The sequence below is a fragment of the Lycium barbarum genome, chromosome 1 (genome assembly GCF_019175385.1).
Source record: "Lycium barbarum isolate Lr01 chromosome 1, ASM1917538v2, whole genome shotgun sequence".
Classification (NCBI taxonomy): Eukaryota; Viridiplantae; Streptophyta; class Magnoliopsida; order Solanales; family Solanaceae; genus Lycium; species Lycium barbarum.
The window spans coordinates 133,806,191-133,825,463 of record NC_083337.1 but is presented as its reverse complement, the minus strand read 5'-3'; the positions used below and the strand labels follow the sequence as shown (position 1 = coordinate 133,825,463).

General features: G+C 36.5%; 1 protein-coding gene across 21 annotated transcripts; it reads right to left on the bottom strand.

Annotated features, from left to right (window-relative positions):
* Positions 1–9,708: 9,708 nt before the first annotated feature.
* On the bottom strand, positions 9,709–17,895 carry LOC132638219 (uncharacterized). Of its 21 annotated transcripts, none has more exons than XR_009581679.1 (6): positions 16,258–17,715; positions 15,949–16,091; positions 15,252–15,372; positions 13,646–14,546; positions 12,942–13,104; positions 9,709–10,321 (listed from the first exon to the last, which is right to left on the bottom strand). XR_009581679.1 is itself a non-coding variant. In XM_060355246.1 (6 exons), the coding sequence occupies exons 4-6, from the start codon at positions 15,958–15,960 to the stop codon at positions 14,194–14,196; spliced, it is 444 nt and encodes a 147-aa protein (XP_060211229.1). In that variant the 5' UTR covers positions 15,961–16,091; positions 16,258–16,303; positions 16,394–16,439; positions 17,722–17,895; the 3' UTR covers positions 13,889–14,193. The 21 variants fall into 21 exon arrangements, 17 of the variants coding, with proteins under 17 accessions (XP_060211229.1, XP_060211233.1, XP_060211208.1 ...); XR_009581681.1 differs by having other exon boundaries at positions 15,252–15,355; XR_009581683.1 differs by having other exon boundaries at positions 15,252–15,348.
* Between the last annotated feature and the right edge of the window lie 1,378 nt (positions 17,896–19,273).

Below are 19,273 nucleotides of genomic sequence, written 5' to 3'. Positions count from 1 at the left end.
TTGAGTTGATTAAGAGCCAATTGGAGCACAAATTGTGAGATTGGGAAGGAGGTTGTGCTCTTTAAAGGTCGATTGAGCAAGATTGTCTCTTGAAACCGACGATTTGAGATAGTGGGAGTGTAACGGTTAGAGGCTTAGAGGAGGAAAAGTGAAAAAAGAGAGTTTCAAAGGTCTTTTTATACTAGCGCAACTTGTGACGAGAATGCCATCGCATTTGGAGTTGTTCTTACCTGGCGCGGTCTTGACTGAGGGATGCGAACGCAGATGCGACCACATATAGGAGATGCGGCGCCACAAAATATTCGCATTCTCAGCATTTTTGCATTGGTCACTGGCCAATCCTGGGATGAAGTTGCGGCCGCAAACTACACCGCATCCACAGACGTGGTGCCGCAACTTAGGCAATCTTAGTGAATTCTTTTAATTTTTAATCTCCTTAATAGTCATAGGTGTTTCAACTGCATTTCCCTGCAACTTTGCATCCTGCACACTCAAATAAACATTAAGAAAAAATGCAAAAATAAAAGCTTGGGTTGCCTCCCAAGAAGCGCTTGATTTGACGTCGCGGCATGATGGTTTTACCCTTTCATGGTTCATTGAGGTAGATGACCTCGATTATCTTCACTTCGTTGGGTAAGCCCAAGTAATGCTTAATCCACTACTTATTCACCTTGATTCAATTAGTGGGCACACAATCTCAATTGCTCCATGTGGGAACACTTGGGTGACTTCGAAGGGACCGGACCACTTAGACTTCAATTTTTTGGGAAACAACCGGAGTCTTAAATTAAATAACAAAACACGATCCCCCGGGCTAAACTCTCTTTTCAATTAGTGGGCCCAAGTAATGCTTAATCCACTACTTATTCACCTTGATTCAATTAGTGGGCACACAATCTCAATTGCTCCATGTGGGAACACTTGGATGACTTCGAAGGGACCGGACCACTTAGACTTCAATTTTTTGGGAAACAACCGGAGTCTTAAATTAAATAATAAAACACGATCCCCCGGGCTAAACTCTCTTTTCAAGATCTTCTTGTCATGGAAGTGCTTCATGCGTGCCTTGTAGAGTGAAAAGCTAACACATGGTCTAAATTGAAATTCATCCAGCTCATTAAGTTGTTCTATATAACGACCCATTTGGTCTTTATTGCATTTTGGACCATTTTACCCTGTTGGCCCGTCCCCGAGCCTTATTAGTACCATTTTGCCCCATTGGCTCGCTTTTTGAGGTCATCAGAGTTGATTTGGATACGTTTTGGGGAAATTTGGCTTAAAAGTGAAATATGGTTGACTCAAAGTTGACTTTTGGGTAAACGGACCTTTTCGGAAATCTGTCGATTTCGAGAGGTTCTGATGGTCTTTTAGAATTTGTGTGCATATTCGGTTCGGTACCCATTGCGCTCGGGTGCATTTTGGGACTTGAGTTGGGAAATTAGTTTTGCGGTATCAGGGGTTGACTCGATCAACGAGACCCCCGATGGGAATTCCGAAGCCACGAGCGTGTTCGTAGAGTGTTTTTATATATGTCTACATAGCTGGTTTGTTAGCAGATTGTCTCAGGTGATAGTCGGAATTTCGGGGTGAATTCTGAACTTAAGTTTAAGATTCTGGCGTCTGGTGTCCGCTTTGCGGTGCCATGGCCGCAAAAGCGGCGTAGTGAGAATCTGGGTAGACCGCCATAGCGGGACCGCCGTAGCCGTCCCGATGCCGCCAAAGCGATGACGACTGAATCTGTGACTTAAAAGTGATTAAAACCCCAACCTCATGTCATTATTTCACATTCATAATTTAGGGCTCGGGAGGTGATATTTAGAGGGTTTTGGCTATTTCTTCAAAAAGGTAACTTCCTTGGTTTTAGAATCCTCCATTTACTTATATTAATCCATAATCTAAGGTTGTTAATCATGAATCTTCCATTATTAGTGATAAACTATTGAATTTGAAAGTTAGGGTTTATACTCGAAATTGGGGGTTTCACTTTGAATCCGAATTTGAATATTTCATGAGTTAATCTAGCTTCTAATTGATAGGAATTGATTGCCGAGATCCATAGATTCCTAATTTCACCTTTCTAGTTCATAAACCCCATTTCATAAGTTGAGATTTGGGTCTTGAATAAGAGTAAGGTTTGAATGTTGTTCATCTTGATTCTAATTACATGATTCAGATATCTTTAGACTTCCATTATCTCGAGGCTCAAAGAAAGGGAAAGGCTAAGGCTTGATTGTTGGAGACTTTGCTGTTCGGCTCTCCATGTACGTTATGGTTTACCTTATGGTGAGACTTCGACTAGCGAAGTGTATGTTAGATGATATTATCGGAGAATGCATGTAAGCCTTCGAGTATGATGTTGGGTTGAATATTGACTTGGGTTGGGTCTTGTTGTATGATTTGGGGGATAGCCACCTTGTTGTGTTGTTGACTTATCTTGATCTATTTACTTGTTGGTTCGTTGCCACGTTGAGACATTGAGTATTTATGACTAGTGATATATCATGGCTATGATATTGCGGTACTTTACTTGATTGATATCGAGGTGAGAATTGTGACTCAATTGTGGCTTATTGTGTAGCCTTATGATTGATATTGAGATGAGATAGTGATTTTATTGTGGCTTATTGTGTAACCTTATTATTGATATTACTTGTGTGCCCGGTGTGGTACTGTTTGGTATTGAATTGGTTGTTGATATTACCTTGCATCATATTCATACTGATTTCCATAATTCATTGATATTGCATAGTTATGGTACTGATGATGATAATGAGAGAGTGTAGCCTCCGAGGTTTCTGCCGAAGAGCGTAAAAGAAAGATGAGAGTCTGATGCCCGAGGCCTTTGTCGGGATCGTGAGAGAGTCTGATGCCCGAGGTCTTTGCCGGGATCGTGAGAGTGTTCGATGCCCGAGGTCTTTATCGGGATCGTGAGAGTGTCTGATGCCCATGGTCTTTGCCAGAATCGTGAAAGTGGTACATGGACTTCGCGGGTCCCCCATGGGTTGTGCTGCCGAGATGTGATGTTCCATCATCGGAGTACATGTGTACGGTGCATATGCATCGCATTCATCATACATACATTATTGCATTGCATTGTACCTTTGATTCTGATAACTTCTTGTGATATTGTAATGTAGTGGTTCAGATTGATTATACTGAGACTTGACATAATTGGGCTTAGATGTTATAACATAAGTGATGACTTGTTGTGATGCTATTGTGATGTACTGGTTTGGATTGATTATACTGAGACTTGACACAATTGGGCTTAGATGTTATAACATAAGTGATGACTTGTTGTGATGCTATTGTGATGTACTGGTTCAGATTGATTATACTGAGACTTGACATAATTGGGTTTAGATGCTATAACATAAGTGATTAAAACCCCAACCTCTTGTACTATGGATACGGATTCGTGTTGACTTGTACTTGTTGGTTTATGTGTTTATCCTGCTTTGTTATCCTATATACGTTAGCTAGTCTTAGTTGGCCTATGATACCTACCAGTACTTGTTGTTCGTACTGACCTGCACTTGCGCCATTCTTTTATGAATGCGGAGTACCAGGTGGGATCTACTTCTACTCCTCGTGGTTGATATTCGAGAATTGCTGATTCGAGCCTTTCAGGGTGAGCATGACGACGTTTGTTGCCCGAAGACTCTTCCTATTATTATGTCTTTATTTTCATTCTAAGACATGATTTTGAGACTGTTGATGTATCATTATTCTGACTTATAGTAGTTAGTTAGATGCTCTTGTATGAACAGACCAGATACTGGGGTGTATTTCATTTACTTCTGCATTTTCTTATATTATTATCGTGAGACTTAGGTTATTCTATCTTCTTCCTCTTTATTTATGTTTTATGATTGTTGGGATAAGGGTTCGCCTACCGAGGTGGGAAAGGCAGGTGCCCGCACGACTTAGTGAAAATGGGTCGTGACATTCCATCCTCAAGTTTGACGCATCATCCCAATGTAGATTCAACTTTTTCAAGGCCCACAATGCCTTATGCACAAGCTCCATCGGGAGATGACAAGCTTTGGCAAACGCCAATTGGTAAGGAGACATGCCTATTGGTGTCTTGTAAGTCGTTCGGTAAGCCATAGTGCATCATCTAATTTCCTCGACTAATCGGTCCTATTTGCATTCACCGTCTCGGATAGGATGCTCTTGATCTCCCTATTCGACACCTCAACTTGCCCACTTGTTTGGGAATGTAGGGGTGGCAACTTTATGTTTGACTCTATATTTTTCAAGAAGAGTGTTGAAACACCGATTGCAAAAATGAGAGTCCCCATCACTAATGATTTCCCTTGGAGTACCAAACCTTGAAAAGATGTTGTTTTTCAAGAAGGCGGTGACACTTCTTCCTTCATTATTTGGAAGCGCCACGGCTTCAACCCACTTGGACACGTAGTCAACCGCCACAAGGATGTATTTTTTGTTGTAAGAACTCACAAATGGACCCATGGAGTCAATCCCCAACACATCGAATAATTCAACCTCAAAAATAGGTGTCATTGGTAACTCATGGCTTCTTGAGATGCCCCCTTGTCTTTGTCATTGATCACAAGCCTTTACAAAATCGTGGGCATCTTGGCAAATGGTTGGCCAATAGAAACCACTTTGATGAATTTTTGCCGCCGTCCTTGAGCTACTGTGGTGTCCCCCAACGGGTGAGGAGTGGCAAGACTCCATGATAGGCATCATTTTAACTTCGGGAATGCACCGCCTTATGATGTTGTCGGCGCAAACCCTGAATAGATATGGCTCATCCTAATAAAACTTTCGGACATTATTAAAGAACTTTTTATTTTGGTGGAAATTCATGTCCTCCGGCATAATGTCACTAGCATAATAGTTTTCAAAGTCTGCGTACCATGGGATCTTGTCATGTGACCCCGCCATTACTTGCTCATCTAGAAATGCTTCTTTACATCAAGACCGTCCGATGGATGCCTACCTTGGTCAAGGCGAGATAAGTGATCCGCTAATCCTCGACTTCAAATTCAAACTCTTGCAATAGAAGAACCCGACGGATTAACCTCGGTTTTGCATCTTTCTTAGTCATGAGATAACGGAGGGTCGCATGATCGGTGTGAACAACCACATGTCCCAACAAATAAGCACGAAATTGTTTCCCAACAAATAAGCACGAAAAATTTCAAAGGCAAAGACAATGGCTAGCAACTCTTTTTCGGTGACGGTATAATTCATTTAAGCTCCGTTAAGAGTCTTGCTTGCCTAATAGATGGGGTGAAAGATCTTTTCATGCCTTTGACCAAGAACGGATCCCATTGCAAAGCCACTCGCATCACACATTAATTCAAATGGTTTAGACCAATTCGGAGCAAAAATGATAGGTGCTGAAGTGGGTTTTTTTTAAAGCATTCAAAGGCCATGAGACTAGAATCATCGAACATGAACTTGGTTACTTTTTCGAACAACTTGCACATGGGGTTAGCCACCTTTGAAATGTCCTTGAAAAAACCTCCTATAGAAGCCAACATGGCTTACGAAGCTTCGGACACCCTTCACGATAATTAGAGGAGGAAACTTAATGATAACTTCAATCTTTGCTTGTCAACCTCTATCCCATCTTCCAAAATTTTGTGACCAAGTACAATCCCCTCTTTCACCATAAAGTGATATTTTCCCCAATTGAGAATCAAGTTCGTTTCTTCATATCTCTTCAAAACTTGGGCTAGATTCCCCAACAATGATCAAAAGAATCTCCTACCACGGAAAAGTCATCCATGAAGATTTCAATGGACTCCTCAACCATGTCGAAGAAAATGGACAACATGCACTGTTGGAAAGTTGTGGGTACATTGCACAAACCAAAGAGCATCTTTTTGAAAGCAAACATCCCATAGGTACAAGTGAAAGTGGTTTTTTCTTGATCTTCGGAAGCAATGGTGATTTAGTTGTACCCCGAATAGCCATCTAAAAAGCAATAGAAGGCCCTCCCCGCACGCCTATCTAGCATTTGATCTATGAAAGGCATTGGAAAGTGATCCTTTTTGGTCCATCAATTTGGTTTTTGGTATTCCATACATACTCTCCAACCGGTCACCGCGTGTGTTGGGATCAATTCATTCTTCTCACTAGGAACCACGATGATACCTCCTTTTTAGGCACATATTGCACCGGACTTACCCATGGACTATCTGAGATTGGATAAACCACTCCGACATCTAACCACTTGATGATTTCTTTCTTAACCATTTCTTGCATGGGTGGATTTAACCTCATTTGGTGCTCAACACTCGGCAAACATTCCTCATCGAGTTGAATTTTATAGGTGAAAATACCGTGGGGAATCCCTTGAATGTACGTAATAGACCAATCAATTTCCCTCTTGAATCTCCTCAATATTACCAATAATCTTTCAATTTGCTCTTCGGTTAACTGGGCGGAGACAATAATGGGCACGGTGTTGTTGCGGCCCAGAAACTCATACCTCAAACGTGAAGGGAGAGGTTTGAGTTCCAAATTGGGTGGTTCAATGATGGATGGCTTTGTCGGAGGAGTTTCTGGGTTTTCCAAATCAAGATCAAGTTTCTTGGGGTTGTAGTTGTAAGACCCCAAACCTACCAAGGCATTTACCGTCTCCTCGAAATCTTCATAATTGTCCCCATCATAATTTATTAAAACCGCCGCCAAGACTTCACCAACATATTCTTGCTCAATGGTCGTTTCTATCACTTTATCAATAGTTTCAATCACCGACACCACACTCATAACTATCGGTTGGTTCACAGATTTACAAATATGGAATGTGATTTCCACATTGTTCATCTTGAATTTGAGGTCACCCCTTTCAAAATCGACAAGAGCTCTCCTGGTGGCTAGGAATAGTCGCCTCAAGATAATGGGGACCTCAAAGTCATCCTCACAATCCAATATAACAAAGTCGGTCAGTAATATGAAACGGTCCACCCTTACAAGCACATCAAAGAGAATTCCAATCTGCTTCTTCACCGTTCGATCCGCTATTAGTAACCTCATTATTGTGGGTAGTGGAGTGCCCAAGCCTAACTTCTTGAATATTTCAAACGACATTAAATTGATACTTGCACCATGGTCACACAAAGCTTTGGCAAATTTATACACCCTAATGGTACATGGAATAGTAAAGCTCCGGGGTCCTTCTTCTTTTGAACTAAAACCTTCGTAACGATGGAGCTACAATGATGTGTAACATCCCCCGTTGCAAAGCAAGTTTGCCTCCTATTTGTGACAAGATCTTTCATAAAATTATCATACCCCGACATTTGTTAAGGGCTTCCACCAATGGGATGTTGATAGAGAGTTGTTTCAATTTTTCAATGAACTTTATAAATTTGCCGTCATCCGTCTTCTTTGCTGGAATTTGAGGAAATGGAGGAGGAGGCTTTGGAATGGAAGGTAAAGCCCTTGGTACCTCCTCTACCGCTTCCTTGCTTTTTGAAGCTTCATCATTTTTTGGCACTTCTTCAATAATAATGGGCTTTTCAATACTAGCCCGCTTCTTCTTTGGAGTAATTTCTTCTTCAATAAACATGGGCTCTTCAACAATTTCCTCATCATCAACAACTAAATTATTTGGCACCAACTTCTCTTCCCCAGTTGTCTTGCCACTCCTAGTAGTGATTGCATGGAATTTATGATCACCATCGTTCTTTGGGTTTACAACTGTATCACTAGGGAGTGTGCCCTTTGGCCTTTGATTTAGGGTAGTCGAGATTTGGCTAAGTTGTGATTCTAATTGTTTGATGGAATTTGAGTGAGAACTTACAACTTGCCCCATGCTTTTCATTTCATCTCTTGTTTCCTTGCAAAAGGAATCGGTCGACTCAGCCTTTTTCAACACTCTAGATAGCATGTCCCCATTTTAGAACTAGCGGGGTCGCTAGTGGATGGTTGGCTTGAAATAAGTTGATTCCCCTTGGGTGGGACATACGGATTTGAGCTCCGGTGGTTGTTTTAATTGCTATTGTAACCACCTTGATTTTTGTCCCGCCATTGTGAATTCCCTTGCTCTTTGTTCCAAATTTGATTCCCTTGACCTTTCCCCCAAGGTCCTTGATTAGAACCTTAGAAGTTAGGCTGGGAACCTCCCGCTTGATTGTATATATTTGGAAGTATTGTTCATCTTAAGGGCCCCTTTCACAAGACCCTACCGCATTAACCCGCTTCGTGAGAAGCTCCATTTGAGTGACCAACTTTGCTATTGTCTTATCTCTCTCTTCCTACTTTTTTATTATCTCCCGACATAATACTATTTTGGAAGGACCTCCTCCAACTACTTTCGCCTCCCTAGTATGCCAAGCTTCGTTGGTCTTGGTTAATTTGTCTAGGAGAGCACTCATAACATTAAAAGAATAGTCCATCACGGACCCACCCTCAATATTATTGGCCACCGACTTGTTGACCGAATCAAGTTTCTGATAAAATGTTTGGAGAAGAATGCTATCAAGCAACCCATGCTTTGGACAACTCTTGAATTTCTTTTTAAATCGAGTCTAAGACTTATGTAGAGCCTCATTCTAAAGTTGATGAAAGTTGTTGATTTCATCACAGAGTTGCAACATCCGAGATGGAGGGAAGAACTTCTTGAGGAAAGTTGAGTTAATTCTTCCCAAGTAGTGATAGACTCGGCCAGAAGATCATCCAAACATGCGGTGGCTTCCCCCGTGAGAGAGAACGGGACAAACCTCAACTTGACCGTATCGCTTGAGACATTCAGATGCACATTGGTAGTACACACCCCAAGAAAGTTCTTAAGGTTCCTATTCGGGTCATCAGTAGGTAGACCTCCGAATAAGCCCTTAGTGTTGAGCAGGTGCAGCATGGTGTTATTTACATGGAAACTCGCGTTCCCTTGGACCGAAGATGGGCGGATAGCGGCTGCATATACAGGCTCCTCCACCATGCCATCATTGGAATCAGAATCCGTCATTTCACTTGAATCAACACAATTGACTACAAGAAAGTAAGAAGAGAAATAAAGACTGAAAGTAGAGTTTTACAGTAATTGGTAAATTTCTAGACCGTATTCCTCCGGCAACGGCGCCAAAATTTGATACGCCCAAATTACACCTTTAAAATAGGAGTAAAGTGGTTGTTGTTCAAATATAGAACCCAACGAGGTTGGGATTGAATCCCATAACGAATACAATGAAGAAATATACTTACTAAGTGTAACGCTCGACTATTAGTCTATATTTCTAGGGAAAGGGGGATAATAATGATTGGTTTGAAGTTTGTTAACTAATTTCTCGCTAATTGTTGTTAAAAAGATAATCTATTGGTAAAATGACTAAGGTTGTGGTTCCAAAGGAAAGTAATGCAATTGGGTATCGATTCCACTAATTTATATGTTTAGGTGTGATAAACAATGGGTTGCTTGGTTTTACCAAAAGTCTTTCAACCAAATTATTAAATTTCATTACTAAGCTTTTCCAAGCCTTAGAATGTTACAAATGTGAATCCCCATTTTTAGCTTCAAGTAGTTTTCCTATTCCTAGCTCAAGCTATTTATAGGGTTTAAAGCCCCAAATTCTTGCTATTAACTATTTTCCTAACCCTTACTTTCTTTTCAGTAAAGTAAGAATGTTTAGGTACAAATAATGTTGGCCACCATTAAATGACATTAAATCTTGAAGAGTTGATAGAAAACACCTTTAATACAAATGTAGTTTAAATATGAAAGATCCAATCACATAACTAACATATTTGATCCCACAACCTTAGCTAAATGGTTTAGCTACTCATGTTCATTAAATACAAAACAATGGTAAAGAGAATATTCATAAAGCTTCCAATAATTAATGGAAGTTGATGACAAAAGTGAAAGATTCTCTTTGAAACCTTCAACCACCACTATTCAATGCTCTAAATGCTAAAAGACAACAATAAGTCTATCTAAGAATATTCAATGATGTCCACAAAAACCTAGGCATTAGTATTTATAGAGGGAGAACAATAAGTACAAGAATTGCCTAAATGACGACATTCGGCACCAAGTATGCGGTCGCAACAGGAGTATGCAACCGCATCTGCAGTTTGCGATGTCTCATGTGCTCCGCAATCTGGTGCACTTTGTCTAATTCACTGGATACTCAGAGCTGGAGTATTTGACCGAGTATTGGAGTTTGTGTGCCGCATATTGCTTTGCATCTTGCTATATTTTGGTAAACTCTCTGTTGATTTGTGCAAACAACTTGCGACCGCATCTCCACTTTCCAGTGCCGCATTTTCGCCGCATTCTGATCATTTTTGCTCCATTTTCTGCCATTTTGTTCCCTTTATTCCCTCGAACTCACAAAATCTGAAAACACACAAAAACATAATAGAAATAGAGAAAAATACTTGAAATGACTCCTAAAAAGCATAAGTAGTGGATGTAGAAAGCCTGAAAATCCACGACTTATCATATTGTCAAAGATAACTCCTTATTCAAGTACTATTAAAAGGTGTATATGTGATAGGCGTCTTTTTTGAAATCCAACCAGAAAGACATGTGTTGTAACATGATCAAATATCTTTTTCTTTGAGATATGATCATTTTAAATCCTGCAATTTTCCTAAAAAACTCTAGGGCAACAAATATCAAAGTTCCATGTTGAAACCATATATGGTGACAATAAATACATTAAAAAAAAAATCAACTTCTAAACACATGATGTAGATGATTTGTAGGTAATGATCCAAACAACTTGTACATAAGAATACATCAATTTTAAATTGATAATCGTATATGAGATATTGTAAACAAAGTTAACCACTGACAACCTTTCAGTTTACAATTGTTTATCAAGAATGCATAAACATCTACTATTACATAATCTTACCTCAGATCATAAGCAAATTTACCTCTACCAAATGTTCTACTCCTTTTGAGTTAATTAAATTACTTTGGCTCGAATGTTTGTGATCAAACGGAAGAATGGATGCCCGGCTTTAACGACTTTGTTTGGTCATTCGTTCTTTACTTATTTGCTATGCCTTGAGAGTTAATCGTCGATATTTATGATAAGCAATGGATAATAGTGGCTTCGTTTATAGAAGTGTTCAGCTCCTCAAATTTCTTGATTTTAAATTCTAGACACCTTAAGGGCCCGGTTGGAAAGCCACCCAGGTAATTGGAATTGGGTGTAATTATACAGTTTGGCCTGTTTGTTTGACTAAGTAATTACACAGTTAGGTGAAAATTGGGTGTAATTGAGAGGGTATAATTACACTCTCCAATTCTCAATGGGAGGGGGTTGAGAATTGGGTGTAATTACACCCTGTAATTACAAGATTACTTTTAGTTTGTCTCTTTTTTGTTTATTTTAAATGTATTTTTATTTTTAATTTATTTTTTATTTCTATTATTTTAATTTCTTTTGATTTTTAATTTATTTTTTTATTTCTTTTTAATTTTTTAATTTTTAAAATGTATTTTTCTTTTGATATTATTTATTTTTCATTTCCTTTCTTCTTATTCCTAACCTTTACTTCTTGTGGTTCCATGTAATTGCTCTATTTTTTTTTATTTTATTCATTTAGCATAACTGTGTTATTATTTTAATTTTTGAAACCACACCTCTTAATATTGGAAAGAATGAGTTATTAACAAACTTGGCATATGACGAGTGACGTTATTAAAGTAGAATTTCGCTGTGAATGAGGTTATAGACTTATATTTTCCCCTTTCTTATGAATTATTTACTTAAGTTACTCTGGAACTTACTTATGTAATGTTGAATTTGACATAAGAGTATTATGTTAAACTTTTTCTTTTGGATTTTGAATTTAGGTTATACTTTCAATTTTAAGTTATTTGGTTTTACATTGCATGTTGTTTATTTTTCACTTATATTTGATGGATTTTTGTGTCAAACATTTGAATAATGTTATGGCATTATATTTATAATTTTTTTTTGTCAAACATCCAATCCATGACATTCTCACAAAAAAGTCTTCTTTTAAGTTTTATAATTAATTAAAATTAAATATTATTAATTTGAAAAATATACATCAATTATTTTTTATAATATAGTTACAAATATATGATTATTAATTACTATATTTTCAAGAAACAATGTGTTATTAAATAACTAATTTAATATCATTTATAAACACAAATATTTTTTAAATATTAATTTTAAATTATTTATAATTAAATTTTATTTTTAAATTAAACTAACTGTGTAATTACACTTGTGCAACCAAACAACTCGCTTGTAATTACACTGTAATTACGTTACGATAAACAAGCAGATCGTTATAATTACACTACTGTGTAATTACTAGGATGTGTAATTACTACCCTAGTAATTACACCAATTCCAATTACCAGGTGGCTTTCCAAACAGGCCCTAAGTGAATCTCAAAACTAAACAAAAGAAGACACAAGTATAAATTGATAATAAAAGAATACAAAACCTACGGTAGTTTATATAACCTAATCAATTTACTATAGTTTATCAAAAGCGCATAAACATCTACTATTACATAATTTTACCTCAAATCACAAGTAAATTTACCTCGGCCAAACTCCTTTCCAATTAAGTGAATTACTTGGATGTCTTTGATCAAACAGAAGAATGGATCATCTCAAAGAAGATAGATATGAAGCATTATTACAATCTTAGACATAGATAACCGCTAATATAAAATCCTAAGAAAAATTAATGTCATACGGTGGATGCGTGAGGCATTACACATATGTTTACAATGGAGAAAAAGAGAAGAAAATTAGGGAGACAACCCTATTATTGCAGCAAATAGATGTGAGAAATTAAACTCGGTGAAACTATAATCTATCAACAACAATAAATACATTTATTTTAAATTAAAATAATCTTATATGAGATATTGTAAACAAAAATCATGACTGATATCCTTTCAATTCACAATTCTTTATAAAAAATGCACAAACATCTACTAATACATAACCTTACCTCAGATCACAAGCATATTTACATCCACCAAATGCTCTTCTCTTTCGAGTAATTTAAATTACTTTAGTTCGGATGCCTTTGTTCAGATGGAAGGATGGATGGACGGATGCCCGCCTTTAACGACTTCGTGTGGTCATTCCTTCTTTACTTGTTCGCTATGACACTAAACAAAAAGAAGACACAAGCGTTAATTTGATACACTACTAAAAAAACAGGATTTTCCGACCAAAAAAAAAATGGCAATTTCCGACCTCATGAGGTCGGTTTTGGGCAAAAACCGACCTCAAAATTGGGTCGGAAAATAGTGGGTCGAAATTATTACCGACCTCATGAGGTCGGTAATACTTTTTTAGTCGGGTATTAATTAAATAAAATACCGACCTCATTAGGTCGGTAAATTATATTAATAATATAATGATATGAGAGGTCGGTAATTTATATGAATATATGATATATTGCTTTAGCAATTTCTAGATAATTTTGCAGAAAACCGACCTCACGAGGTCGGTAATTTGCAATTTCTAGAAATATTTTGCAGAAAACCGACCTCACGAGGTCAGTAATTTGCAATTTCTGGGAATATTTTGCAAAAAAACCGACCTCATGAGGTCGGTAATTTGCAATTTCTGGGAATATTATGCATAAAACCGACCTCATGAGGTCAGTAATTTGCAATTTCTTGGAACATTTTGCAGAAAACCGACCTCATGAGGTCGGTATTTTGCAAACAAATTGGTAGGATCCCGCTGCTATTCAAGCTGCCCCTGTCAAGACGAAAACAATTTTATATTCAACTAAAACCAGCTCAAATAGCTGCCAACAATTCACCAGAATATTTAATACTGTCAACCATTAATATATAAATGGTGAAAGAAGAATACACTCTAGAAACAAACTTAACTTCCAAGTTCCAACTACTGATCAGACAATGCAAAATAGCTTATAGATTGAACGAATAACTAAACCGTTTTTTATTTATTTAAATGCAACTACGCCATATGGTGGCGTGGCCCTTTATATCATTACCAAAAATTATGTACAAACTTGCAGGATTTCCATGAATCCATAGTCCCAATGAAGCAGCTATACATAAGAAGGAATAACATTAAAAACCAAGTTCCCTCCGGTAAACATATACAAAAAGATACAGGGGTATAAGGAGGGGCAACCTGGAAACTAAACAACTGATTTAAACAAACTGGTGCTTCTTGTGCTTGTGTCTAAAAGATGGCATCATTATCCAGTCAAGCCTTTAAGGACCTTTAGCATAGCTAGGCAAGTCATTCGCCGAATTAGAAACTTGGTTTGGTATTATCAAACTTGCCTTTGCCAATGCGTCCACCACTTGATTTCCTTCTCTATAACAATGTTGAATGATGCAATTACTTTCATCGATTACCTTCCGACTTTCATTGAAAACTTCTTGTAATAACCAAGGTACACCGTACTCCTTGCACCACTTAAGACCTATCATAGCTGCCTTTGCCTCGGCCAGATTGCTGCTACCAGTTCCCAGAGATTGCTGGAATGCCATGATCAAATTACCTAGATGATCTCTACAAATTCCACCAGCCCCAATTGGTCCCTCAGTCCTCCTGCTGCCATCTGTGTTCAATTTGAACGAATAAGAGATAAAAATCCGGCAAGTCCCAATTCAAATTGAACTTGCAATTGCTTTCTAACTTTTAACCATTGCAGTTTAAACATCATTTGCATAATACTTGTACAGTCTATTGTTTCCTGTGGTCCGATTAAGTCTTCAAAGTCAGGACTTATAATAAATTGTCTTTTGTTGATCTTTAAAAAAAAAGGAAAATAACTTACTTTCCAACTCTAATGCAGAACATAAGTAATTTGAAAGGAACCGAACAAAATTGGGGAGCATAAGTACATTACTTCGTTTCATTTGGAATATATGTTTAGAGAGACTTTCTGTGTTCTCATTGAGTTCTAAGGACCAGTGATTATTAGGAAGTCGACACAGTCATATGAGCATATACATGTGAAAATTTCCTTTTCGGCTATCAATATTATTTTCCCTTTGATAAGATGTATTTTCATTATTGAACAGGGGAAAAAAGAATTAAGTTTCACTAACAATAGAAAAGATCACACATGTATCTTTAATATCCAAAATCATGCACCCAAGTGTCTAGTTCCAAACATGTATAGCGAATCGGAGAAATGTACTAACATGCATGTAGGAAACCCGACAAGAGACTATCTAAAAGAACAGAAAACTAACAAATCACCCACTAAGGTCCCATTAGCAACAATCGAATGTATTAAACAATAAAGACTTATGTTTACCTCCATGGCTATCATTTTCAGTTCCTCTGTCCTTCGACTTACAACCATTCGACTTTGTCTGATCGCCATCGTTCTTTTCCTATAATGTTACTTTGAACTGAGCTCTGTTAAATCTGGGTAACTGTGAGAGTGAAGGAAAGGAGAGATGGGTTTGTGGGTTTAATCGTTCAAAAATTTGCAGAGATCCCAAAAAGTAAACCGACTTTTAAGTTATGGAGATGAAAACAATAAACCAAATCGGCTGACCACAATCTCATAGGTATTCCGGTGGTAAAACCGATGACTACACGACACATAGATGATTCCATGGATATTACAAAATTTCATGAAATAGTATGATTTAAATAAAAGCCATTGAATATATGAAGCAGTAGGACAAAAGAATGAATAAAAGAGTTACCTCATTTCTGGCTTTGCTGATTTACAACCCCCCCCCCCCCCCCCCCCCCCCTCTTTTCAATGATTCAAGCCTTTGATGTGAGAACAACACACTGTTAAATTAACTCTTAAAAGCAACTTTTTTGGTTATAACATCCTTCTATTAACATGTAGCAGCTAAGAAGAGACAACACATCAACTTTTACCTTGCAAACAGAATATGTAAAAAACTAAGAACCCTCTTTCACATGAATATCCCAACTTAGGTAAACGGGAAAAACTTGAATCACTTTATAAAAGCAGAAAAAACAAATCTCACCTTCTTTTCCATCACCTCCTCTTTATTCTGGTCATCATCATCTTCCTCGATAATATCTTTGCTATCTTCAGATTCATCACCTTAACAGCTCGCCCGCAAACCATGAGACCGCATGAAGAATTATTTGTCCTGAAACAGTTCAGCTACAAAGGAAGAACAATATATCACATCATATTCACTTTTCCAATCCAAACAACAACTTATGACGCCATAAATAAAGATTGAATTTGTTGGGAAAAATATCAAAGTAAAAGTATATTAATAGTTAATATTAAAGCTGCTTCCCAAAAGAAGAAATCAGCAACATACCCAATATAGTAATCTTGTTCCGCTTGATTCAGGAGCTCTTCAACTGCTGAGAAATATATTTGACACAGCTATCATATCAGATAAAAGAACTTAGTATATTTAACAAAAGGAATAATGTCAAAGTAGCGAAACTTACAGTGTCATCATCTGTACCAAGTCATCATGAAGAGATTTAACTTTTTCTGCAACATTACCTGAATTATCATTTTATCTCTTTTTTTTTTTTTTTTTTTTTTTGTACAATCAACTACATTATAATTGAAACATAGCCATTTTACAGTAATAGAGGGTGACTCTAGGCTACTGAGAACCAAGGAATAATTATCTCGTATCATGTGCATCAATCCTTGAAATTTTCTTTACCTCATTGCAGGCTGCAGAACTTCCTCTCCAACTCACTTATGAAAGGATTGGGTGCATATTTGCCTTGAAGATACCGGATTCAATTTTGGAAATAATGGACAGATCTGTTTTTTCGTGGCTGCTGGTGTGATAAAAAGGAGAGCTGATGGATGGAAGTGGATGATTTCTTATCATCATGAGATATTTAGCCATTAAATACCATCAATATGAGATAGTTAGCAGATATGAAAATATGAAAATTCTATAAACCTTTGCTAGATTTCCGATTGGATACATACAAGTATATAATCCCTTTTCACAAGAGCATCTAACTAAAGTATATCAAATAGAAACTACGAGAATGGGAAAAACAGTTTTCCCACTCTCAACAGCCACAACAATATATATTATGATGAAAGGCCAAATAATTCAAGACTTGTGCAAATCAGCACTGAAAGCCAATAGACTATCTCTATTGACCTTCACAATTCTTCCAGTAGTACTTAATTTACTTTGCATTCGTAACTTCCCCTTCCCTTTATGGTTAAAATTTTCAACAGAGAATGTTGCACTTGCAACTAAATTCTTGGAATATTCCTTAGCTTCCAATCTTTTCTTCCTCCAATTCTGCCACTGGACGCAATGACTTCAATAGATGCTGGAACATGACTATAAGAAACTAATTCCTACAAACCAACCAAAATCTTTTTAACTTCCATTAATAACTACATACTAACCACCTATGTATTAGCAACTTACTCAATTTCAAATGCGAATTTACTATTACTCAAACTAAAAGTCTCCATGCCAAAATAAGCAAAAACATGAATAAAAAACTTGATTAAAAAACTTAAACAAAACCTAAACGAAAACTGTCAAAAAAAAGAAACACAACTATCAAAAATCTGAACAAAAACAGTCAAAAAATGATCCAAAACAGACCAAAAAATCTGGAAAAAAAAAAAAGATACTTCAAAAGCAACAAAAGCAAGTAACTAACCATAAAAAGATACTCCCATTACGGCTAGTGCTAGTGCAATACATTAATTAACAAAAAAAACAAGTAATTAACCATAAAAAGAAGAATTTGAGTAAATGATAAAATTAGGGTTTTTTAAATACCTTCTGGTCTTCTGATTATCCGTTCAAATTTCTCTGTCAATCGTCTCTATCCCACCGTCTAACTATACAATCGAAACTGTACAATTTCCCTTAGTTATCAATTTGGTAAATTATCCTTAGAGAGGAGAGGGAGGGAAGCAGGAAAGAGAGAGAAAGAGAAGGAGAAAAATAAAAAGAAAGTGACCGGATGGGGTTTAAAACTATTTGACTAATTATACCGATCGGTATGTATAATTATTTTATAATTTTATTTTTAATTTAAAAGAATACCGACCTCATGAGGTCGGTTTATTAAAAATTATTTTTAATAATCCGATCTTGTGAGGTCGGTATTTTTTTAAATTAAAAATAAAATTATAATATTTAGCATTAAATAAATTTCCGACCTAGTCAGGTCGATACATTACGTTTTTCAAATTTTAGTATTATATTACCGACCTCATGAGGTCGGTTTATTTTAAAAAAAATTGAAAAATAAATATTACTACTTTACCGACCTCATGAGGTCGGTTATTTTCCGACCTCAATTGAGATCGGTTTTTTGAGGTCGAGAAATACTGTTTTTTTAGTAGTGATATTAAAAGAATACTAAACCTAGGTTAGTTAAGATAACCAAAACCTAACTTGAAACCAATACCTAACTAAAGAAAAGCAAAAAGGCAGTAACATCCTAAGAATCCTAAACCCAATCAAAGAAAAACCCAAAGAGTCCTAAACATAATAAAGAAAAGTTATGCGTATAGACGGCAGCTATTGTTTATATATTATGTATATTATTTATAAATATAATTAAACAATAATCTGAGAAAAATAGTAAATGATAATTTTTTCTATTGTATAGTTTTTTAACGAAGGACAAAAGTTCAATCAACATTTCTAAGACCCTTCGTACTTTTAATATAGTATAGATATAAATAATTCTCTTAACTACTCAGTGAATCTTTGTTAATCAGATAAAAACATAAATAATCTTCATTGGTTATGTAAGTGTACGAATTAGCTTTCGGATTAACCTAAATATATATTTTTTATTATAGAAAAGAGTGATAACATCTAAATTCATTATTAGGATGTTGATAATTTTGCATATAAATTCACTAGTTTAATACTAATTGTGATGTAAATTGATTTTTAACTTATGAGAGGATTCTCAATAACTTAAAGCTTTTAAAAGGAAAAAATAAGACTTATTAGTACTAATTTTCCCCTTTTTCTTCTCCTAATAGAAAACGTTTAGTTTACTGCTTCTTTAAAAGGAAGGATTTTGTACCTAAGAAAAAAAAAGGTTTAGGAAGGAAATAAAGAAATTAAATTACTTCAGCCGCCAGCCTTCAGCAATCAACAATGGAGAAGAAGATGAATTTTAGAGGAAGAACTCTATCAATTCCTCAAGAAATAATCTTTGAATATTCTCATGGTTTCCTGCTAAGTCTTTATTGCGTTTCAAGTGTGTTAATTTTTTTTAATTCTCTTGTATTCAAATAGAATTTTGTGAATATCCATAATTGTCGTTCTATAACTTGTTCTGGTGGATCAAAATTCTTTCTGTGCC